Source organism: Canis aureus, chromosome 27 (assembly GCF_053574225.1).
Source record: "Canis aureus isolate CA01 chromosome 27, VMU_Caureus_v.1.0, whole genome shotgun sequence".
In the NCBI taxonomy this organism is placed as follows: Eukaryota; Metazoa; Chordata; class Mammalia; order Carnivora; family Canidae; genus Canis; species Canis aureus.
Window position 1 is genome coordinate 18,820,034 of NC_135637.1, and position 25,258 is coordinate 18,845,291.

A 25,258-nucleotide genomic window follows, 5' to 3' on the forward strand; every position below is an offset into this window, starting at 1 on the left:
GGGGTTCTCAGGGACCAACCTCGCCCTTGGGGCTCCATCCTCATCATCACCATCTTCATCATCGTCGTCATCATCAAATAACATATCCTGAGCATTTCTTATGTATCTGGGAAACGTGCTAAGCATTTTACACCCACCTTATGAGGCAGGTACTATGAACAACCCCCATTAACATTTGCCATCCTCAGATGGGAAAACTAAGGCCTGATGATAGTAAATTTAACTTCCTGTGGGTCACACACCCCGGAAGTAGCAAAGCAGAGATTCAAACCCATGACCATCTGAAAAATACAGTACTTCCCCGACCATTGCTTTTGCATACCGTAGTTTGATAGAGGAAAAACTTGGTCTGGGTCTGAGTCTTTGATGGAATTCACAAGAGACAAAGCCCGAGACAGAGGGTGGGGTGCATGTGACCTACTGAGGGTATGCTCTCACGAGAAAGGAGGTGAGGCAGTGGGTTAAGGCAGGAGCAGAAAGCAGAGGGAAAGTGTGGTTTCACCCGAGTGTAGCCTCAGCCTGCTCCCAGGGGGGGCTCCGGAGTGTGGATCGCAGCCTAGAGTTGGTGCTACCTTGAGGCAAGGGGGCAGGTCTCTGGGACTTCTAGGTCACTTAGTCATCAGCTGTGGACTGCCTTCCTACCCTCCCACCCCGGGGGGGGGGGGGGGGTTGGCATAACCTGCAAAGGGCTGCCTGTGAGGCATCTGCAGCCAATATTCCCATCCACCTCGTAGGTGGCCAAGAGCATCCGGCACAGCAGCAAAGGAACCGAGTGGTGGGCCCTGCTCAGCTGCTCATTTGTCAAGGGTCTCTGAGTGTAGCACCCAGCCTCCCCAGACCCCCACTTCTCCAGGCTTGGGCTCAAAGTCCTCCAAGGCCTGGCCTACGTCTGACAAGCTCTGACTGTGATCTGGCCGCACAGCCCCCGCCCCGGCTGGCAGTCTGCGTTTCTGTAACCCAGGAGGAGAGATGGGGCCCCTCGGGTGGTTCCAACAGTGTGAGGCGAGGTGTCTGACAGCTTCCCCCACTGAAGCCCTTTATCTCACTGCTCTGCTGTGTTATTTTAAAACTAACGAGCCCAGACCTCAGGAGCTCACCGCCTGCTCGCCGCCTGCCATCGAGATTTGTGGCTTGTCTGTTCTGTCCTCTCTGCAGATTTCAGTGGCAGCTTTACTCTCTGCTTGTTAGGAATTTTCTTCCAAACCTCAGCCCAGAGAAGGAGGCGTGTGTGCACACGTGTGAGTGTGTGTGTGTGTGTGTGTGTGTGTGTGTGTGTGCAGGAACACAGAGTCCTAATTGCACCAAACTCTCAGAAGCCCCATGCCCCCCCCCCCCAACTGTAGTTCTAGCTGATGAAAGACTCCAGTGGGTGGCTCTGGGACAACAAGGAGAGACAAAGTCATCCCTGGGCTGTTGAGAGAGAAAGATGCCTGGACATAGCATGGAATGGGCTATCGCTGGGTTCTGAAGTAGCCACTTCGCTTGACGGTAGAGAGGCAAGGTCCCAGTGTAGGGAGGAACTCCTGAGATGCTCAAGGGCACGCCAACCTCTCTGTCCTTCCTCTTCCCAGAATCCTTTGCCTTTGGCCATCTGGGGACAGGGGATCAGAATCAGCAGTGAGGCTGGAGAACAACGTGACCTGCCCTGGAAAGTGTGGCTGGTATTTAAAGGACCGCCATGGAAGCACCGAGCATACATCATGCCATTTTATTCTCGTGACAGCCCCCTGAGGTGCATACAGTTTGTGTTTCACCAGAGAGGTGAAGAGATTTGCTCAAGGTCACCCAGCTGGGGAGCGGCCAGGAGAGTCTGTTTGATGAATCTGATCACCATGCTCTACCAACCCTCCCTAGACCGGTCACCCTGCCCGCTCCCTGCAGATGTTCTCCAACCTTGCCCTCGCTCTCCTTAGGACTTCTTCCCTTCTTCCCTGGGTCACTCTGGCTCCTGAGAGTTTCTCATGAACCCGACCCACGTCTTCCTCTGGACTCTGAGGAAGGCCTCCTTGGGGGAAGGAGCATGTCTGGAGCATTTCGAAATGACCCTCTACCAGAAGTAAAATGATGCTTAGCAGATGAATGAATTAATGAATAGCTGAGGAATGAATGAACAGGAGGAGTCAGACACGTTATAAGCACAGCAGACCTGTGAACAACCCAGGTTTGAACTGCACAGGATCCACATCTATGTGGATTCTTTTCAATAAATACAGCATAGTACCGTAAGTGCATTGTCCTTATGTTCTTTTTTTTTTAAGATTTTATTTATCTATTTGAGAGAGAGAGAGATAGAGAGCAAGAGAGAGAATGTGAGCAGGGGAGAGGCAGGGGGGAGAGGAAGAAGCAGGCGCTCCCCTGAGCAGGGAGCCCAATGTGGGGCTCAATCCCGGGACTCTGCATCATGACCCGAGCTGAAGGCAGATGCTTAACCAGCTGTCACCCAGATACCTCCCCTCCCCATGATGTTCTTAATAACATTCTCTTTTCTCTAGCTTACTCTGTTATAAGACTATGGTGTCTAATACATATGACATACAAGACATGTGTTACCTGACTATGTTATCCGTAGCAGCAGGCTGCTAGTAGTTAAGTTTGGGGAGAGTCAAAAGTGATACATGAATTTTCGACTGCACGGGGCTGGCACCCCCAATCCGTGTGTTGCTCAGTAGTCAATTGTGTATTTTAAGAGCCAGTCCACAAGCCTGGGACAGTCCTATTGAGCCATCCTGTTATTCTAAAACCTCACTGGCGCAGAGCTTACCTACTTCCTCAGCTTCTTGCCTCACTCTAGTGAGGTACTCCATGTTACCCCCAAGAAGATCTGATCACACGGCCTTAAATGCCATCTAAATGCCAACATCTCTTAGAGGCACCTCCCCAGCACTAATGTTTTCTTTGAACTCTAGTCTTGGGCATTAAACTGCTACCTGTCATTTCCACGTGGGTGTCTAATTGGCATCCCAAACACCCGTCTTCACCTTCTTAGTAGCCAGCAGCTCCATCCTCTCTATTGCTCAGAGCCAAACCTTGGAGTCACTCTAGACCCCTTTATTTCTCACTTCCACATCCAATCCATGAGCAAACTCTGCTGAGTCCAACTTCAGTCTGTGTCCAGAATCTGACCACTTGGCATTATGGCAGTGACAACACTGACCCCAGCCACTATCTTCTCTTCAGGTGGATGGTTGCAACAATCTCAGCTGGTCCTCCTACATTTATCCCGGCTCCCTTGTGCACTGCATTCATCAAGCCCCCAGAGAGACCCTGTAAAGCCTACATCAGATCTCATCATTCTTCTTCTTGGAACCCTCCAATGGCTTCTCATTTCACTAAGAGAAAAAGTCAAATTCTTGCAGTAGTCCACCAGCCTGTCCGTGATCTGGTCCCTTGTTACCTCTCTGATGCCTTCCCCTCTCAGATTTTGTTCCCCTTACTCACTCAGCTCTAGTTTCAGTGCATTTAAAATTCCAGCCCTCTCCCAGTAGCATCCCCACTTTTCTTTATCCTCCATTTCTCTTCTCTTTGCAACTTCCAACAGCCTCTGTATTCACCACTGAGTTATGCGTGTTTTCTGCTCCCCCTCCCTCTGCCCATCCCAGTAGAATGCAAGCTCCGCCAAACGGATTGTTTCTGCCTTGTTCTCTGTTACATGTTCGGTGCTGAGAACATGGCCTACACATAGTAGGTGCTCAGTAAATATTTATTGAATCAGTGACTGAATGAAGAATAAGTGAGTAGTCCCTGGTGGCCCTTCTTGGGACCAGTCTTTACTGCTCTTGCCTCTTGAATCCAAGGCTCCTCCTACCATGAGCTGGAGCCTTCTGTCCTGTTCCCAGCAGGTCTTGCTTGCTTGGTGCCTCCTCCAGCAGTGGCTATAATGACGCCCAAAGGCATTCACCTAGCAACGTCCCTCCCCTGGCAAAAAAATATAGTCAGCCGCTCATGCTCCATGGAGAACTCTAAACCCTGTCTGCAGGGAAAGCTTGTAGAAAGGTTCTGAGGGTGCCCTGGGCTGGAGCCAGAGAGGTTACTCTTGTCTCAAGTGACCCAGCTGGGTGGGATCAGGGCTTGAACCCAGGTCAGTAGGATCCCAGGACCTGTGCACTTTCTCAGCATCACCTAATTACTTTTTGCAGCCCATTCAAGTGGAAAACCACAGCATTTTGGAATTTGGCCATTTCCCAAGTTGAGGAAAGCCTGCATTCCAGGCAGTCCCAAGAATCAAATGTCCCCCTCTCAGCCGCTTGCCTTTTCACTAGGCAAATCGGCAATCGGCAGGCCAGCCTGAGGAGGGAGAGATGACTGGCTGAATTTGGGGTTGATGGGAGGGCAGAGGATGGATGTGTTCAGTGATGAGAGTCCACAACCCAGGCATGTTGGGTGCCTGACCCGCTTGACTGAGCTGGGTAAGAAGTGCTGAGCTGATTTTTCTCCATATGGTTCTTTCGTCCCTTGACCTGAACTTGGGACCTGGACAATTTTTGATATACAGGAGTGTTTACCACACACACACACACACACACACACACACACACGCACATGCTCACACACTCACACACTCTCAGCCCTGAGAGCTGAACTCAAGCATTGTCGTCCTGCTGGAAGAGAGAGTGTGCTAGAGGGCTGTGCTTGTCTGTGTAGGCCACCCTGCAGGGGCGGGTCTGAATCCTTTATAAAATCTGCAATCTGGTTATTCAAAGTGCAGTTCCCGGAGCCGCAGCAGCACCTGCACATCGGTTAGAAGCACAGAAGCATAGGCCCTACCCCAGACCTGCTGAGTCAGCACCTCCAGCCTAATAAGATCCCCAGGGGATTCAGGAGCAAGGAAGGGGTGGGAAGCACCTGTCTCTCTTCCACATGACCCTGAAGGACCCCAGCCCTGGCCTCCTCCCCAGTCTCAGCTTCTTTTCTCCTGTACCCCATATGCTTTGTAGCATCACTGACAATAGCCAGGACATGGTAATACCATCAGTGTCCATCAGTGGGTGGGTGGGTAAAGAGAATGTTTTATATGTACACAATGGACTACTACCCAGCCACAAAAAAAGAAGGAAACCCCGCCATTGTGGCAACCTGGATGGACTTTATGGGCATTTTGCTTGGTGAAATCAACCAGTTTCCACTCTTGCTTCCCCCCTCCAGCCCCTCTGTCTTATCCGGATAACTGCCATGACCTCTTTCTAAATGCTACTTACTCCACTCTTCTGACCAGTTTCCATACATTTTCTAGGAAACCTTCCATGGCCATCCGCCCACATTCCCCAGGCTGGATTAGGTGCTCTCTCTGTGGTTCCATGGCCCTCTGAAATCACTGTACTGTACTGTAATTCCCAGTAGAGGGATCTATCTTGCCTTTCAGGCTGAGAGCAGAAGCCAGTCTTAGTTACTTCACAGTCCTTGAAATCTGATACTAAGTAGGTGCTCAGCAAACAGCTGTTGCATAAATGAATGACATAATGAGAGACATGCCAAGCTTCCATAAAAAATCTTATTTCTTATTCTGTTCCTACTAGGATGAACACAAATGACCCTGGTTCCAGGGCCATCTCCCTCAGAAGCTCTCAGGAATCCCCAGTCTTCTCCCAAGCTCCAATACTTTTCCTAGCCATGACAGCAAAGCTTAAAGAACCACAGCCTCCACAGATTACCCACCCCTCACCAGGCTTTATTAACCTTGAAAAGGACTTGGCACCTAGACCTTAGGCGAGGACTGAAGCCCTAAGAACCAAGGCACAAATTAGCCAAATCCATCTTGTTTGTGGGCTGACTCAGCCCCATGATAAGCCTTGAGCTTTCTGGTGGACTCTTGAGCCGAGGGTGTGAGCCTTCACTCTCTCCTGAAACAGACAGGTTACAGGTGTCTGGCCAAGTATGGGGGACAAGGATGAATCATTCATAGGCCTAAATGCAGGCACAGGACAAGAAGCTGGGGCATGAGCCTTGGAAGGAAAGCAAGACTCTTTGTCTCTCCATGTCTCAGTGCCTTCATCTGTGTAATGGGGAGGAGTTCACTAACCTGGGTGACTTACAGAGAGTTGTCAGCATCAGCTGAGACGCTGGATTAGTACTCAACACCCTGGAGAAGCTAGCTGTGGGATGGAGGCAATAAGTGTCCCCAGTCTAATGACCAAATGCCCTTCCTATTTGTGGAATATAACATTCAAGCCAAACTTGAGATATAGCCCCTCCTCCAAACACATAAAGCAAATCCCTGTCTTGCGATGAAATTACCAAGTTTCACCCTATCCTCCCACTTAATACTTCCTTACATTTTCAAAGTGTTTTCCAGATCTCTCTCCTTTTTCTTCAGTTGATGCTTTCATAAACAAGCAGAGCAGCTAGTGTTCTTGCCACTTTACTGTCCCTGGGTCTGTTCCTCTCCTACCTGTACAGTAGGGATGACCATGCCTATTCCTAGCTTTCTGTGGAAGCTTAAACGAGATGGTGCTCGGACCGTCCTTGTGTCTGGCACAGAGCAGGTGCTTGATACATGCTGGCTGCTGCTACAATTACATGACATGGAAAGAGCTCTGATGGAATCACTCATCGTGTGGCTTTGGGCAAGTCCCCTTGCCTATTGAAGACCTCAGTTTCCCTACTCTATACAGAGGAGAGCCAGGGCTGGGACCCTTCCTATTCCTCCAACACTGTTTTTGTCTCGGATTCTCCAATTGGTCTTTAACTCAATCTAGTGCTTGGGGCATGAGAATCTGTATCCAACCCAGGGCTGACTGAGCACTTTGCTGAGAGCAGGGTGCTTTGATGCGAGAAGCAGGGAAGCAGCTAGGGAGCCAGGCATCTTGGAGAGTTTTGTAGAAAGTTCAGGCCTGACTTTTATCAGAGGCTGGGAATCTGCTGGTTGCCATGACTACGGAGAGCAGCATCTAAGCTCCAGGTCGCTGATTAGCAGGAACGGAGCTGGAAGGCCTTGAGGAATTCAGCACGCATGGCCCCCTCCCTCCTTGTGTGAAGTGGAGTGTGCGGCCCTTGACTTCACTGTTTTAGCTGTCCCCTGAAGATCTTGCCTCCTTTTAAGTGCTTTTTTATGCAACATCGAAGGGCCGTGTGGTAAAAACGAGGCAGCTGCCAGGACTCCTCAGCAAAGATAGAACATAAAATTTTTCTTAAAGCCCTGTAAGGATGCAGATCGGGAGGCGGGGAGAGAAGAGAGAATGGGGCTATGAGGGAGGAGGGGGTGCCATGGCTGAGGTCTGAGTTCACTGAAATGCTGAGTGACATCAGATGGGCCCTTTTCCCTGAACTACTGCTTCTTTATACATAGGAGAGATGTTGACTCTGATCTATGGTTCCCACATGGGATCAGTCATCATCCATCCATCCATCCATCCATCCATCCATCCATCCAGTCATTCATTCAACAATTGTTTATTGAGCAAAAAGGCACACTATGCCAGGCACTATGTCCCTGGGGATTCATTGGCAAGAAAAGAGGTGAGTTTCCACTCTCATGAAGCTCACATCTGAGTCCAGAAGACCAATGGTTAGCAAATAAACATATAAAACAGTAATTTCAAATAGTAACGAATGTCCAGGGGTAAGGCACAGCAGACAACTCTGATGGAGACAGTGAACACAGGGGCAAAATCACAGAACAGGTCAGAGAGAGCCTCTCTGAGAAGGTGACATTTGAATGAAGTGGCCATGCACAGAACTCTAAGAGCAGCATACCAAGTGGAGGGAACAAAGGGCAAAGGCTCTGAGCAAAGGCCCTGTTCCATGTGAGGGACAGCAAGGAAGCCATGTGGCTGGAGCAGAATAAGGGACAGAGAGAAGGGTAGGAGATGGGTGCAGAGGCCAGATCATGCAGAGCCTTTTATCGGGTACCTGGTACAGATTACCTGGTAATCAGTTTGGATTTACTCTTAATCCAGAGGAAGCAAGATCACCAGGGACGTTTCTTCAAGACGTGCATTTCCTGGTTTCACCCCGTTGAGACTTGTATTTATTATGGCTGGGATGGGACTGAGAAGTCTATATTTTTAACAGCTTCTTGGGAGCCTTTGATAGTGTGCCAGGTTTTAGAAACCTGGGCCTACATGGCCTCTGAGTCATTCACTTTTAAGAAAGCAGAGAAGCAAAGTGTCAGACCGTCTTGAAAAAGGATCTTAAAAGTTCTATGATATTATGGAGAATTCCTTTCTTCCTTCCCTCACAACTCCCTATCTGCCTGGTAAGAATTAATTCTGGTTTTGTTCAGGTTTTTTTGTTTGTTTTATTACAAAATCTGGGATGTGGTCTGTATAGCCAGGATGGTGTAGCCAGGGCTACAGAAAATGAGAACACGTCAGGTGTGTCAGCTTATAAATGCAGCAACCACATTGTACCTTTTCCTCATCAAACCATCATCAGGATTTGCTCATCCCTGATGCTGGCAATGATGGATGAGGCGCTGTCCTCATCCCAAGCCCTGTCCCCCAGCGCCCGGCAAGAGCATCCCCCATCTGTCCCTGCCCTGCAGATAACCCATGCCTCCACTCCCTCCATTAGCGGAAGTCACTGAGACCTTCCACACAATGCCAGCACTTACTCATCATGTATTCATTCACTGCCAAATTGCTCACATCAGTTTGTTTTTCTTTCTCTTTTTTTTTCTTTTTTTCTTTTTCCTATTGAGGGCTTGCCTTTGATACAGATTTGTGTGATGGTTTCCTATCATGCCCCAGAGTCCAAAATGCTGTTCTTGTGTATGTCTAGTTCAACACTCTTCTGGGCAATGCACATACATTGATAAGTTCACTGGTCACTTTTCTAAGAGAAATACGGGGTAGAAGAGAAAATGTATTGACTGAGCTGTCTGAGTTGACCAAGACATTGGCTGATTTATCTCCATCAACTCTAACATGAACGGATTAGCTCAAAGCATCGCAAAAGCCCTTTCTAACTTGTTGAAACAGATGCATGTTCTCTTTAGCCAAAGCGTGTGCTCTTTCATTTATTCATTAAACAAATGTTGAGTGTTTACCACACAGCGGGCTCTGGGACAGTAAGACGTGGTCCTACCCCCAGGGAGCTCATAGTCTAGCATGAGAGAAGACAATCAGATGTCAACAGCGTGTATTAGGAGTCATAGTAGCAACGGGACTGTCACATCCTGGAACAGGGCTTAGGCCGCCCCAGAACTCTGCTCCCGACATCACTGTCTCCACCTCTTCAGTGGAGATTCCTCCCTGCTGGTGGCTCAGGCTCAAAACCAGGGAGTCATCCTTGACCCTTCCCATGCCCTATTCTCTCCCATCCCACATTTAACCAGCAGCAAATGATACGAGTTCTACTTTCGAATATCAGAACCTGACCACATCTTGTCATCTTCATCCCTGACCCACTGATCAGAGCCTGGACAGTTACACTAGTGTCCCTGTCCCTGTCATCCCTCCCTTCTGTCCTCTGTTCAAGCGACTGGAGTGATGCTTCCAAATGTAAGCTGGACCATGTCACTCCTCTGTTCCAAAGGCTTCCCATCTCAGCCACAGACCTACAAGACCTACAAGACCTGAACCCTGGTCCGTGGTCTCCCCTCTATCCACTTTAGCCCTGCTTGCCTTTTCTTGTATATATTATATATATATGCCAAGGGTCTCTGAACCTGCCATTTCTTCAGCCTAGAGCACATTTCCCACTTCCTGCAGGTTGACCTATGCAAACTTCTACATTACCTGACAACAAATTTACCCCCCAAATCCTTGTGGCTTAGGACAACAACAAATAATGTCTCACAGTTTCTGTGAGTCAGGAATTTGGCCAGGCGACTCTGGCTGACCATCTCACATTGAGACAGTGGTCAGATGTCATCCAGGACGGTAGTGTCATCTCACGCTTCACTGGGACTGGAGGATCCACTTCCGAGGTGACATGCCCATGTTGGTGCTGACTGTTGGCAGGAAGCCTCAGCTGTTCTTCACAAGAGCTTCTCCACGGGGCTGCCTGAGTGTCCTCACATCATGGTGACAGCTTCCCTCGAGTGATCAATCCAAACAGAGAGAGGCAGAGGCTGCCTTTGTGACCTAGTCTTGGAAGTCACACGCTATCACTTCTACTGCCTTCTAGTCATTAAAAGTGAATCACTAAGCCCAGCCAGTACTGAAGGGGAGAGAAATTAGGTTTCATCTTTTGATGGCAGGGCTGTCAAAGAATCTGTGAACACATTTTAAAACCACCACAAACTGCAAGGTTAGTCCTTAATCCTTTAAACCTCCATCCCATTACTTCCTCAGAGTGGTCTTCCCTGACACTCTCTACGAAAGAACAGTCACCCCTTCCCATTACACTGGCTTATTCTCTCCATAATTTATTACCATCCAGTAAGTCATATTATTACTTGTGTATGTCCTTATACCTCCATCTCGAATGTAAATTCCATTATCACAGAGGACACTCCCCCTTATTCTCTGCAGCCCCACACTTAGAACTGACCTGGACACAGGTTAGCCCAGGCCAGGTCAACCATGGGAAGAGGCAAGCTTTGCTGGGGACCAGGCAGACATTGCAAGCTCTGAGTGGTTTGAAGATCCAGGGCAGCATTCCGCATGAATAGACTGGAGGCATGGAAATGGAACCCTCACAGTAAGAGAAGCAGGGCAGAGAGGTGTATGGAAGATTGAAGTTCAGGAAGCCTAGAGTTGGTGGTGAGGAAGTCTGGACAAGAATCCCCATCCCTCCTAGGCTTGCAGCATCTCTCACCTCTGCTTCTAAAGATGCACTGATCAGCAGCTGACAGAGATGGATGTGTTTTGCTGCCCTTCCTTCAATATTGACTGGGTTTGGCCTGCTCTCTAGGCAGCCCTAAGGAGCAGGAGGCTTATCAGATGCATTCATCCTGAGTCATAAAACCAGTCTTGAGGCACTGGCTGCAGGTGCTTGGTGGAGGAGAAATCCTAATGCCTTTGATCAGTGCTTGATCTGGATTCTGCAGAGTGAGGAGGGAGGCGAGTTTACTGGATGGTGCCAAATCCACCTGCGCCTCTCAAACTCCTGACTCTTCTTGGTTGGGGGCCCAGAGGTATGAGTGACAGTGTTTTCAAAGACAGAGTACCCACGGCACCTCCTTCCTCTTTTCAGGACTCAAAGAAGGAGGTGGGACTCAGGTAATTTCCTAGAGTTGCCTGGGACTCTTCTCAGAGGCAGAGGAGGGCACTTCAGGCCTTTATGCAAAATACATGCATCCCAAGTAGGTGGCTTATACCTGCTAAGGACACCAGAGTGTGGAGGTTTGGTTCACAGGGAGGTAAAGGGAAATGGAAAGGCCTTTTTGTTTGCTTCGGGTTATCTCATTTTGTCTTCATGACCATTCAACAACATAAGGACTAATGTTATTCCCTGTCTTACCATTGAGGAAACTGTAAAACAGAGAAACTGAGTCCTCTATCTACTAAATGGTGAAAATAGTATTTGAGTCCAGGGATATCCATCCCATACAGAGATAAGGCAGGGAAATGGGATGGAACTGGTGAAGGGAGTTGAAACTAATCCTATCATGCTTTGGCCTCCTCTTCTGCTTTGAACAAGGAAGTGAAACACTGGTTTCCAGCCTCTCCCTGTGGTTCTGTCAGGATAGGCCAGGCAATGCCACAGTAACAAATAAGCCCCTAAATCTCAGTGGCTTAACCTGACAAAGGCTTATTTCTAACATACATAGTCTGATGTGGCTTAGGTATCTCCTCCAGCAAGTAAGCTTCACTTTTCGGGGTATGTGGCCTCCGAGGTCACTGCAAAGAAGGGAGAGAGAGCTGAAGAAAGCACACAAACCTTACTGCCTCAAGCCAGACGTGACTCATGTCACTCTCACCCAGAGACCAGTGGCCAGATATAATCTCTTATGGCCCCAACCTAAGTGCAAAGGAAGTTGGGAAATATTAGGATGTGTGTGAATGTTTGATGAACATTAAGAATTTGTCATATCCTAGGGCGCCTGGGTGGCTCAGTTGGTTAAGGGTCTTACTCTTGATTTCAGCTCAAGTCATAATCTCAGGGTCATTAAAATTCTGAGTTAAAATTCTCTTTCTCCCTCTGTTTCTGCCCCTCCCCACCCCCACTCACATGCACGCGCACACACACACACACACACACTCTCTCTCCCTCTCTCTCTCTCTCTCCCTTAAAGAAAAAAAAATCTATCATATCCTAACATTTCCATCTCCTTATTTGTTCCCCTGTAGGACAGAACCCCAAAGCAGCCCTCTGGTTCCAGCTCAGGATGGACCCTCGGAGAAGCTGAGCCAGCATCTGGCCACCGAGGCCTTGGGCACCAACAGCTGGGAGAGAGACAAGGCCTGCCGGGAGCTCAGTCCTGCCAGAGCACGCAGGTGAGATGCCACCCCCACCCTCTCTTTGGTCCAATGAGGAAGTTCAAGTTAAGGATGAAGAAATGAAGTTTGTCTTTCTGGTTACTCTTCATACCCACTTCTCCTTTCCAAGTTCCTCTTTCAGACGCTTAAATCCAATAAAAAATGAGCGAACTGGGGCACCTGGGTGGCTTAGAGGTTGAGCGTCTGCCTTTGGCTCAGGTGGTGAACCCAGGGTCCTGGGATCGAGTCCCGCATTGGGCTCCCAGCAGGGATCCTGCTTCTCCCTCTGCCTATGTCTCTGCCTCTCTCTGTGTGTCTCTCATGAATAAATAAAATCTTTTCAAAAAAAGAAAAAGCAGATTTTTTTCTGTAGAGTACCAGATAGCAAATAATTTAAGTTTGAGGGCCAGATGGTCTCTGCCACAACTACTCACGCCTGCCATCATAGCACCGAAACAGCCACAGACCATATGTAAACAAAGGGGCATAGATGTGTTTCAAGAAAACTTTATTTATGAAAACAGGCTAGATTCAGCCTGGGGGCCACAATTTGTGGCCCCTGTCTCAAATGAGAGAGCTAGTTCCTGTCCATTTTAATGACTCTATGAGCCACTGATTCCCAAGTCATGATTTCAGCCCACATCTGTCTCCTAAGATCCAGATCTTTGCATTCATTCCTTAAATTCAGTTATTCGGCCAAGATGGCTTTAGCACCCAATAGTGGCAGGCACTGTGCTGCCATCTGAAGACACAACATTTTACTGAGGCTCGGAGAGGTAATGTGACTTGCCCAAAATATAGCAACCAGTAAGTGGCAGAGTGAATTTTGAACTACGGTCTCTCTGATCTTAAATCCTAGACTAACATCTACCACATTATACATCGATGCTAATGAAAAAGCCAATCTATCCCCTGACTTCTATTTTTAAATTTTGCACCGTGCATACATAAAGCCTAGTCTGTCTTTGGCCTCTAGAGAATCAATTTTGTTGGCAGCACTGTCTTTATAATCTGGCTTCACCAGCTGGTTGGAGGCTTTATTCCTAGTCCTCAAACTAACTTGCCCCTCTCGTGCTGCCCTGGGCTTGTATCTACCCCATCAGGGACAGGAGGAAAATGAACATAGTGTGCTTGCCAGCAGAGTGCCCCAGATACAATCCCTGCCTCTTCCTGTTGAATCAGAGGGTGTCGAGCCATTTTACAGATAGGGAAACTGAAAAACATAGGTGGCAGGGTCAAGATTAGCCTGAAGACCCCTAATCTGGTCCAGATTCTTTCCTTGTATCCTGGAGTTCTTGGTTTCCTAAGGCAGAGGTTCTAAACCATATTAGGCACCCATCTGAGAATTACATGGAAGCTAGGAGTGCTGCCCCCAGAGAAAGTGTACATACTCCAGAAATACTCCCCCAATTCCACGTACCATTTCAGAGAATTCATAGACTTCTGGGGCCAATGAACAAGGTTGTCTAGTTAAGAACCTGAATTCTGAAGAAGTGGTTTGGGAAGCCAGCGTGGTTCTCACAGATGAAGTCTGATCCTCCACCCAGGCTACCATCTTGGCTGCAGGCTTTATTTAGGCTCTGATTTCAACAGGGAAGAAACAGTGAAGTCCTGTCAGCTTAGAGAAGTGAAGGTCATTATCAGATCTGGAGAATGGTCTCCAGGAAACAAAAGAAAGTGGTTTTCATGTGAGACTGAGGGAGATGGAGAGAGAGGGGAGAATTCGTACTTTGAAAACATTACCCATTTCGTACTTTGAAAACATAAGAGACACATCACGTACCAACTGGGCAACATTGAGCAAGTTGGTTTCCTGAGCCTCAGTTTTCACAACTATGAAATGGGAATATCGAGCTCTAATTCTCATAAGGATTAAATTAGATCACATAAGTACGGATCCTGACAGTGAGCCTAGAATATGGGAGGTGCTTTTTTTTTTTTTTTGGAGAGAGAGAGAGAGAGTGCACACATGCAAGGGGCAGGAATGCAGGGCAGGGGCAGGGGTAGACATAAGGAGAGAGAAAATCTTAAACAGGATCTATGCCCAGCACAGAGCCAGATGCGGGGCTCAATCTCAAGACCCTGAGATCACAACCTGAACCAAAATCAAGAGTTGACACTTAACCAACTGAGCCACCCAGGTGCCCCAAGAGGTGCTTTAAATGCTGGCTAGGGCCTCACGGAGCCAGAAGAGCAGGTTCTGGGCATGAAAATCTGAAAAATGATGCCATGTTGTCAGTTTGATCGTGGAGTGTCCCTTTGGTTGTGGAATTGCCTTGCTCCCTTCTCTTATCTGAGACCCACTCTCCGATGTGATAAAAAACACAATAATGGTGATAATGTTAAAGGTGATAATAAAAAGTCACTTGGCATATAATAAATAAATATATAGTAGTTGTGTTATTATGCATAATTATAATAATAGAAAGGGCGTTTACATGAACCTGCTCTGTGCCAGACCAGGGCACGTTACCTGAGTGAGGTCCTCATTTCTTGTGACAAACTTAGGACACAGGTCTCCTGTTTTATTTCCATGTCACAGATGATGAAAGTGATACTCAGAGAGGTCGCTGAGCTAAGAGGTAATGGAGCAGGAATGTAAGTGCAGGTGTGTCAGCTTCTAAAGCCAGCATTCTTTATTGTTGCCTACTCTGTATGTTTGACCACCGTGTACTGAACCACTCTATGTCTGCACAGACTTAACTTCTGCATATTTCACTGCTGCTTATATAACTGTGGTGTACTGTTATAAACACTATTCTGGCCCCTCCAGCCCTGCTGGGAGGGCACACCAAGGCACACAGGGACAGGAAGAAGAAAAAAGGTAGAGGCACTGGAGACCTACCTAGATAAAGGCATTTGGGATTTGTTGAAGGGATTGATTTTCCCCCTTCTCACAGACCTCAAATCTATCCAAATTCAAGGTCTTTCTCCATCTTACTCCATCACTCACATGTGAGTGGAAGACAGTGGTTTCCAAATCTGCTTCCCTGAAACCCTGGGGTTCCTGAAAGAAGTAAGAATAATTGTTTGAAACAATGAGATCTGTCTCTATTTTATAAGACACAGTTTTAAGGGTTTTTTTTTTTTTCCCCTGAGTGTTTTGTTTTCCTCTCAAATTCCTGGCAACAGTTACCCTGGGAAGTGTTTATATAAAACAAGATAATTTAACAAGAGGCTAAATTATTTCATCCATTCATCTCTCATTTGGTCACCCAACAAATATTTATTAAGCTTTTACTCTGTGTCAGGAACTTGTTGCCGGAAAAATCTGGAAATGGTCTACCACATTTACACAAGCAGCCTGTTTACTTCCTGGATATGTGTATCATGCTTTGTGCTTTATAACATATAAGTGTAGTTGAGTAGCTAGGTACTTAATCCCTGTGGTATTTTATTTTAAATTGCTTAAAGTGACTCTCTTAAAAATGTTCTACATATAGCTATATGACTTCTACCCATTGGCAATGCAAAGACCTTCACATATAGTCTAGTCACTTGGGCATTTTTTCCACCAACCATAATGATCCAGATTCTTAGAATGGAATTCAATATGGCAGCACTTCATGATGGTCTCTAAAAAACCAGGTGATTTCCAGAAGAATGTCTACATAAACAACTTTAAGAAGGCAGTTGGTTATGTGGGAAAGCTCTCAGGATGGAAATCACAATAAATAAATAAATAAATAAATAAATAAATAAATAAATAAATAAATAAAAAGGATGGGAATCACAGAGGCCTTGACTCAAATCTCGGCTCAGTTGCTTCCTAACCATGCACCCATGCACAAGCCAATTCATGATTCCATACCTGTTATGTTCTTCACCACCTGTAAAATTAGACCCTAAGAATCATACCACCCTCAAAGTGTTTTTGTGAGTATAAAAGAATGGAAAATGCTTGGCACATCATAAGCGAATTAGCTGTGGTGGTGTTATCGCTGATAATGACAATAGTATTCTTATTAATATTACATTTTCTCAGTCAAGTTCAACTGGGTGGGCATGTTTCAATTCCCAAGCAGTTTTTCATCCCAAACCCATCTCTTTTTGCCATGGGATAGTGTTTTAAAAAATCCCTGGAGCCTGCCCCAATTATAGAAGGAGATAAGTTGACTTCATTTAACTGCAGCCCGAGCATTTGAATTTAATTGAATGGGAAATAATTATTCCTGAAGAGCAGAGGTTTTTGAGGTTCTGTGAAGCGATATAAGATATGTATCTCATTACATTAGACCTCGGCAAATATACTTTTAATAATCAGCTGCTACTTAACATAACTTCCTCCTCCTATTAAATTTCCAGCAGGAACTATGGACATGAAGTATTGGGGAAAGAGGGGGGCTGAACTGCCGATTAATTATTTAAAAAGTGATTTATTTACCAAGGTGAGCTATTTGCAAATTCAATAATAAATCTATTAAGGAGCAGTTAACCTCTATAACTCTGTTTTAAATAATCAATTGGTGTATGGGTAACGATAGAGCCTCTGTCTCATTAGGTTGGCATTAACTCCTTATTTGAAGCACTTAATCTGAAATAGGACTGAATCAGCCATGAGGGGGTGATTAGGCATTCGCCATGGGTCCTTCTTCCTCCAAAGAATGGAGTCCTTCTTCCTGGCTGCAACAGCCCGGGTTGGGGGTGAGGGGACATCCTGGGTCATCTAATACCCAACTCTGTGTTCCCCGCAGTGCCTCCCGAGACAAAGACTTGACGCCACCACCTTCCTCCAGGGGGAAGAAGAAAAAGAAGAAATCTACCCGGAAGAAGAGAAGGAGGTAAGCGTCCTGAGGGGAGATGAAAGCTTGAAGATGGAGCAAAGGACAAAATAGGGTCAAGTGGGCTTCAGAGTCAAACAGTGACTCCCCCTGGGTTTGAGTCCTCTCTCTGCCTCTTAGGCTGTGTGACCTTAAGCAAAACACTTCACCTCTCTGTGCCTGTTTCCACTTGTATAAAATAGTGATACTATTTTATCGCCAGCGTTCGCTGAGAATCAGACGGAGAAAAATGGATGTGGAAGGCGCTGTCACAAGTGTCTGGTACATCTTAAGTGACCAGTGGATCAGCATAATCATGACCACGAATACTGATTTTTTGTTTGTTTGTTTGTTTGTTTGTTTGTTTGAAAACTTACTGTGTGGGCAGTACCCCGTGGATTTTTCCCTATGTACTATTTCTTTTCTTTTTTTTTAATTTAAAGGTATTTCCAGATTTTCTTCTAGGCTGCCTGCCGCTCACTAGACTAAAATCACGTCCAGTGTTCCAGACCCAGAGGGGTGGGTTGAAGATCACGGGGAAGCTCGGAGGCAGTGTTTGGATAAACCTGCAGGGGGCAGCAGAGAGCAGTGTCTGGCGGACTCGGGCCCCAACAACTGCTTTTCCAGCTTCTTGCCGCCTCCACACCCCTTTAGCCTAGTTCTAAGAGGACAGCCCCAAAGGAGACCCAGAAGGGAATGTGAATGCAGACCCTATGTTGTAGGGTGAGAGTAGGAATTGGGGCAAGGGGCTTGAGGTCCCTGATTTAAGGGGTGGGCAAAACATTTGGAAGAAGGAAGTCAGGCTTCACTAATTCAATTGTTCATTCAATAAATGTCCACTGGGCACTTGTTTGAGGACAGGTGCTGTGGTTCCCTAATAGTCAGGTGGTTCTCAGCCCTAGTTTCGCCTGTGGATTTTTTCTGTTTGACCACAAGGTGTTCTTTTGTCATTTTAATTGGTGGCCAACATTCAAAAACCAGGGGATTTCACATGAAGATGTGTTTTGCTGGTGACTTCTATTTAAAAGGCAGGTGTTCCAGAAGCTTGGGGCTGCATTTCCACATGAGAGCTTCGGCTGATCTGAGAGGCCAATGGTCTCTGGTTCACCACGGTCCCCACCGCTCCCTATTGTCTTGCACCCAGCCTGCTCTCTGAGAGGCCCCTGTTGACCTCCTTCTCTGTATCAATCTTTTGATATTGGTATTTTGTCACCGGGGACATAAGAGACCCAGAGAAAGCGGTGACATGCCCAAGGTAACTTCATGAGTTAGGGGTATAGTCAAGATTGGAACTCGAGTCGCTTGAACCTCAGTCTTTAGTCATAGTCATAGTCATAATCATGGTCCTGGGTGCTCTGTTTCTTTGGGAACCTCTGATAGCACCATCCATGCTAACTACAGCCTGAGGAGGTCTCCTCCCGGGGCTCAATCTTAGCAGGGAGCCAGGGTAAGGAAAGAGGAGAGACTAAAGTATCTGAGAGGAGGGGTATAGCTGGAGGGAGAACGAGAGACACAAAATATTTGGCCTAACCAGGGGATGATAAAAGGATTGAGAACAAGGCCCCTGCCATCAGTGAGGCTTCCATTTGAATCCCAGCTTATCCACTTCCTAGCAGTGTGTCTTTGGGCAAGTTGCTTTACCTCTCTGAACCTCACTTTCCTTGTCTGTAAAAGGAAGGTAGCAGTCGTACCTGCCTAAGACACAGTTAGGAAAGACGGAGTGAGGGAATGCATATAAAATACACGGTGATGTTGAAAGCAAATGCGAATCTGATTATATCAAATAAGTAAATGCAAGTACTGATAATATCAGTATTGGTATTATCCGTGTGTGTGAGACAATGTGTGGGGGCTGGAGAAGGGTCTCTGAAGCCAATCCTAGTTCTTAAGGAGCTCCCTCTGAAGATGTCTCCTTCCCTGGCAGGTCCCCATCATATAGTCCATCGCCTGTCAAGAAAAAGAAGAAGAAAGGCTCCAAAAAGCATAAGCGACACAGGTATTGTCCTTTCGCCTTGACAACCAGGGATGCCCCGGGGGTGCTGGGGGTTGGGATGAGAGTAGGTGGCCCCAAAAGTTCACTGGGAAGCTTCTCATTTCACTTACATAAAATATTCATCTATGTGTTATTATTTCCTTTTTCTTGTATAACTTGGGACTCACAGAAGACAAACCATGAGAGACTCCTGACTCTGGGAAACAAAGGGTTGCAGAAAGGGAGAGGGGTGGAGGATGGGGTAGCCAGGTGATGGGCACTGAGGAGGGAGCACGATGAGATGAGCCCTGGGTGTTATACAGTATGTTGGCAAATTGAATTTAAATTAAATTTAAATAAATACATACATACATACATACAACTTGGAACTCTAGTTGCAAGGACCCAGGGCCCACTACCACAAACTCTGAGCAAAAGGGGGTTTGTTTGATAATAAGGAGACAGGAATGTCTTGGGGACCAGCCAGGCCTCGTGAGGATCTAGAACCAAGGAGTGGAAAGCGTGGCACCCCAAGCAAGATACACAGTTCCTATTCTACCTGGGGAGACAGGGTCGCACCCTGCTCCCATCCCCCCCGTGTGGCCAGCCCCGCCACAAGAAGACACTGAAGCCCTCTGTCATGTTTCTCATTCCAAATTCCCAAGGAAAGGCCTCTCTGGTTGGTCCCACCCATCCTAGAGGACGGGATTGTGTAAAACATGGCTTCTGGGATTGTCCACCCTTACGGATGGTAGTGAGCTGGACACACATTCCAAAAGGTGCCCACTCCATGCATGCACACCCAGACACACACACACACACACACACACACACACGCATGCACGGGGGGAGGGGGGAATAACTGAAAGTGTACACCAGAGGACTCAAATCTGTGGTTCATGGGCCAACTCGACATTTTATAATCAGGAGACTGTGCAATGAAAAACCCCAAGTTTTCCAGTTCCTCTGTAAAATCAGCAGCTCTGTATTCATTGGACCAATTTTCCCACAGGAAGCCATTGACTAGGCTCAGGGGTTGCTGTGCATTTAGACAGAGCGTAGGTGCTCTGCTTTGCTACAGGCCCCACGGAGCCCCCCTCATTTACGAAGCCCGCTTGACCCCCTGGGGGCAGGGAGTGTGAAACTCCCTGTATAAGTTATTTGCTGTGTTTGGCTGTGGATGAGTGGGAAAGAGTGATGTGTATCCTCTTTTTTGCTTATCCGCATCAGTAGTGGGTTACTTGTGCCATTAGACAAGCACAGTAGAATAAAAGGTTAGAGTTCATTTGGTTTTCCTCCCCCCTCTCATTCCTTGTTCAAATTTGCCTCAAAGTGGCTTTTCCCAAGCCAAGAGTGTGGTCATGTCTCAGCCCTCATGGCCAGAATGGTCTCAGCCCAGTTTGGTTTTTCACTAGCTATGTCCACTGCCTGCCCAGACATCTCCACTGATGCTGAGTCTCACTTAACACAAGACGTGGGCAAGGCAATAAGTGAAAGGTTGTTAATTTGGTGTTAGAAAACCTTCCCAACATGAGGTCTCCTGTGGAGGCAATGCCCTGCCCCTGACTGAGACTGCCATCCTGTCACCTTCCTACGCTGACCATTCGGTCCCAATTTGGGAGACCTTTCCATATCCAGATCTTGGAAATCAAGTGGCTTCTCACTCATTGGTTTCTACTCATGAAAAAGAAACCATGCCAGAAGGCAGGCTTTTTCTGCCAGCCACAGCCAGCCCAGGAGGGGAGGTGGGGAGTGAAGGAGGCCCATCACTGAGAGATTAGGAGAGGGAGATACTGTTGGTGATCCTTTCCAAAGCACCTACCGAGCACCAGCCTACTTCTGGCCCAGCTTCTCCAAGCTCTTGAGATGTTGGATTAATGATAGTTGACTTTTTTGGAAATAGGAGCTTAGGAGCAGGGGAATGCTTGGAGATTTTTCTGTTTCTCCTCTCAATCAGCATGGCTTCAGGGCTAAAAAAAAAAAAAAAAAAAAAAAAAAACATTTTTCACATACATTTATTGAATACCCAGTATGTTTCATGAATGAGGAATCTAGGTCCTGAGAACAGTCAGTGACCAAGATCCAGCCCTTGGCCTGGAGTTGCTCACATTCTAATCTGGGAGATGCATAATTATAATGTGCAGAGGTCTATATTATAAGGCTAAGCTCAGAAGCTTACCCAAGCTTACAGGAGTGGAGGGTTGGCACCGACCAGCCTGATGGCATCAGAAAATGCTACAAGAAGGTGATATCTGAGTGGAACTCTGAAGAATGAGCAGGGTGAAGCTTTGTGACCTTGGGCAGCTTAACCAACTTCTCTGAGCTTCAGTGTCTGTAAAATGATATTAGTAGAACTTCGCAGGGTTTGGGTGAAGATTGAGTGGGACTGTGTGTGAGAGATGCTTAGCACAAAGCCTGGCACCCATTAAGAGCTCCACGTACAGGAGCTGGTTGTCCTTGATGAGGAGGAAGATGGTGATGAAGAATCCCCCACTAGGGAGAGAAAGGTGAAGGTGAGATGGGGATCGAGGAGGAAGCAGAGGATGCTCGTATGTCCCCTCACCCACCCCCATCTGAGATAGACATGAACCCTTTAGGGTGAGATTTGAAGCACTGGATGTTTTGACTGGAAATTCAAAATGGTCTTATGAAATCTGTGAGAGGAGGAGGATTTGCCAGTGTCCTGACCCCCTGCCGCATGATCACAAATACACGAGACGTTTGTCCCAGGAAGACGTTTGTCCCAGGAAGACGAGCCTCAGCTCACCTCTATTTATTGTCTTTTCTTCCTCCCTCCCTCCCTCCCTCCCTCCCTCCATCCCTGTCTTCCTTCCTCCTCGCTCCCTTTGCCTCCCTCCCTGCCTCTCTTCCTTTTGGTTCCTTTCATCAGGTCATTCTCCAAGAAGAGAAGGCACAGGTAAGAATCTTTTCGCCTTTTTGCCTCTGGCTGCTTGCTCTCTTTCCTGCTTTCATAGCAAGGCAGCTTCTGGGGTCAGTTCTCTGTCTCCGTCTCTGTGCTCTTGGGCACGCCCCCTTCATCTTCCTGGGCCTCAGTTTCCTCCAAAATGAAAGCCTGGGGCTGGTTTCCATCTGGGCAGATGGTCGCTTCTTGACCAGCCCCCACCGATGCCCCTGCCTGGAACATCTCACTGCACTGGTCCACTTGTTGAAATCACTAGCTGAAATCCTGGATTGGGGCATATAGGGAAACATCAGCCCCACCGGCCTGCCAGAGCCTCCCCAGATTGTAGCCAAGCGACAGAGGCCAAGTCCCACTGTACTGGAGACACGAAGTCAGCACAAAGAGAGCTGTCACTGACAGGGTAGTCGCTATAAACTGGATCCTGCACCAAGCCTCTGCCCTGTGTGTGCGGGTTTAGTCTCTACTGGTCTCCATCATAACCCAGTACAGTGGATATGTTTATTATTCCCATTTTACACATGAAGGAACTGAGATTCAGGCAGGAGATGGGACAGGCATGTCCACACACAGTCAGGAGGCACAGGCAAAATTCAAACCCAGATCTGTCCGACAGAGGACCAGGACACCCTACCGTGGTGTCTGAAGTAACATCCACATCTAGAGCAGTTGGCAGAGTGCAAAGTCCTTTTGTTTATCCAGTTAACAGGTAGAGAGTGGTTACCAATGTCATCCATCCCCTCAGCCCAGCAGCCTGAGCAATGGCCCCACTCCACGGTCAAGGAAACCGGGTCTTCCAGAGGACAGGTAACTTGCCTGATGTCACACAGCAAGTAGGCAGCAGAGCTGGGGCATGAACCTGGATCTTTCAGCGAGGCCCTGGGCTCTTCCACTGCCCAGGCTGAGTCTCAAACGTGGAGAGAAACCACACAGCTCTAACCTCAAGGTGCAATTTCAGTTGGATGAGTTGGATGAGGTTTTTTCCCCTTCTCCAGGACCTAGACCAGTCGTGCCCTCTTGGTGACTCTCCAAAGCCAGTCTGGCTTGAGCTACCAAATAGCATTCACCCCCTGGGGCCTCCACTGGAGGATGCTGGGAACCTTCCCACTCATCACGGTCCATTGGACGCATACCCCAGCCCTCTGACTTAAAAAACAAATACAGATACTTAAATATCCATGCCCAGAACGTTTGTGACTCTGCCAAGCTTTGTGAAGCTTCAGAGTATCTCCCTGAACATTCCATCCTTCTCTCTTATAAATTAATTGAACATCAGTCTGTTGAGCATGGGCTCTGGGGGTCCACGGTCTGGGGCCACATCCCAGCTCCCCTGTGTGATCCTGGCCAAGCTTCTTCTCCTAGCTGAGGCTGTTTCCACATCTGTAAAATAAGTCCGTGTTAAACATGCCTCTCCCCGTGGGTTGCAGGGAGAATAAGACTGCTGACAAAAAGGATTTAGCAGACTGTTCACTCTAAGTCCTCCAAAAATGGCAGGTATTCCCTTTATTCACCATTGCTCTTACTAAGCTACCACAGCTGGTCATGGCCCCCCCCCCACCCACGCACCCCATTCTCGGTCAGTGTGCGAGTCTGTGCCTGTGGCTGAACCTGCCGGTCAAAGTCAACAGCAGTGACTGCTCTGGTCTCGGAAGTGATTCGCGTCTGTTCCCAAACTGCCTGGATCTGGTGGTCACTGTGTGTTAAGCATTTTAGCTGCTCGTTTCTTTTTATCTGTAACTGGAATTTTGCATCTGTCAATTAATTGGCCATTTCTCCTTTAGCTCCTCAAGCCCAAAAAGCAAAAGGAGAGATGAGAAGAGGCACAAAAAACAGTAAGTAGAGACCACCTGGAACATTCTCTCCAGTTTGGGGAGGGAGGGGAACCTGGCCTCATAACAGCTGGAGTGTTGGAGTTGCCAAATAAACAGGGAGACGGAGGCGGTGGGGAGGGTGAGAGGCACAGGAGCAGGGAAAGGACAGGGCCTGGGATGCACTGCCCTTGTGGGTTTGGGTATATGCACAAGGGCGTGTATATGATGTGTGCGTACATGTGTTGTGTGTGCATGAAAGTGAATGTTGCACATCTGTGTGCCCGGCGGCCACCGTGTATACATCTTTATGAAGGACACCTACGTGTAGTGTGCACACTGTTTGTAGATCTCTGTACATCTTTCCATCCTGCAAACGTTTGTGTGCCCGTGTGTACCAACATATGCAGTGGGGTCAGTGTGTGTGTGGTATATATTTGTGTTCACACGAATGCATTCTGGGTGCTCCTGCCTATATGCAAGCGTGAAGGCAGACAATGTGCCAATAGGTGCACTGTCTCCTTCCGTGTGCTAATTCTCTGCACTCTGCGTGTGCACTGCTTATTTACCTGTGTGCACCATGCACGTGGAGGGTGCGGGGTGGCGTCTCCCTGTGCACACAGGTGGGCCATGTGTGCATGAGTGGTGATGGGGGCGTGATCACGTGCGAGCACAGGTGTGAGTGTGTGTGTCAGTCTGAGCCTTGGCTGCTGGGCTTACATCATGGAGATAGCAGTGAGGCTCCTACCCCTGGTCTCGGGGCCCCAGCTGGTTCACGGTTTATGGCTGGTAGTAGAAATTCAAATCAGCTAGTGCTGCCTGCAGAGTTCAGTTCCCAGACAAATTAAAAGTAAATGTGGTTACAACCCACCTACTTTATACCCTGCAAATGTTTAGTGTGTGTGTTTTCCAATCAACTAATATTTTATCTCCCGCCAAGGAGCTTCTAAAGTGAGGATCAAAGGCAATAGGATGAAAGGCAGTTGGCTGTTGGGGAGGGAAGAGAGGAGGGAGGGATGCAGAGGCGGGGCACCCTGCTTTGCTGCCCAAAGGGTCACTTCATCCAAGGTCAGTGCAAAGGAGGACATTTGAGCCATTCCCACAGGGGGCCTAGGGAATGCTCCAGAAGGAAGCAGTAGAGCTGAGGAAACAACTTCCGGATCATCAGGCTTGCTCAATTCAAGTCAAAAGGCAATCATTGGTCACATGTATTGAGTTTGCATTCATGCTAAGCGCAGACAAGACTGAGTGCCTATTCTCAGAGGCTGTGGCATCACTTGCCCAGTGGGGCTGCAGTATAAACAGAGCCAGGGGTTGCACTCCGACTCTAAGAGCACTGGCAGGAGCAATGAGGGGATCATCACTGAGGCAGGGACTGCCCGCTTGAGGGCAGCAAGGTGGCCACCCTCCCTGGTACCAAGAGCTGGATGAGTCCAGAAATTGCTAGGTTACACAAGATTTTTAAAAAAGAGTCAGGGCAGCCCGGGTGGCTCAGC

At 47.8% G+C, this 25,258-nt stretch overlaps 1 protein-coding gene and 1 long non-coding RNA gene across 3 annotated transcripts in view; one reads left to right on the forward strand and one right to left on the reverse strand.

Annotated features, from left to right (window-relative positions):
* SRRM4 (serine/arginine repetitive matrix 4) overlaps positions 1-25,258 on the forward strand; it is a 152,626-nt gene that overhangs the window by 95,210 nt on the left and 32,158 nt on the right. Inside the window, exons 2-6 of the mRNA XM_077875850.1 lie at positions 12,174-12,320; positions 16,997-17,083; positions 18,987-19,058; positions 21,925-21,951; positions 23,736-23,786. Of these exons, the coding sequence (XP_077731976.1) occupies positions 12,174-12,320; positions 16,997-17,083; positions 18,987-19,058; positions 21,925-21,951; positions 23,736-23,786 (384 nt within the window). The remainder of the gene's footprint in view (positions 1-12,173; positions 12,321-16,996; positions 17,084-18,986; positions 19,059-21,924; positions 21,952-23,735; positions 23,787-25,258) is intronic.
* LOC144299947 (uncharacterized) overlaps positions 18,845-25,258 on the reverse strand; it is a 40,300-nt gene continuing 33,886 nt past the window's right edge. Inside the window, exons 3-4 of one of the 2 annotated variants that reach the window (XR_013366596.1) lie at positions 20,853-21,004; positions 18,845-19,009 (exon numbers count right to left, since the gene is read on the reverse strand). This is a non-coding gene — a long non-coding RNA (uncharacterized LOC144299947). The remainder of the gene's footprint in view (positions 19,010-20,852; positions 21,005-25,258) is intronic. The other variant, XR_013366595.1, reaches the window with a different exon arrangement.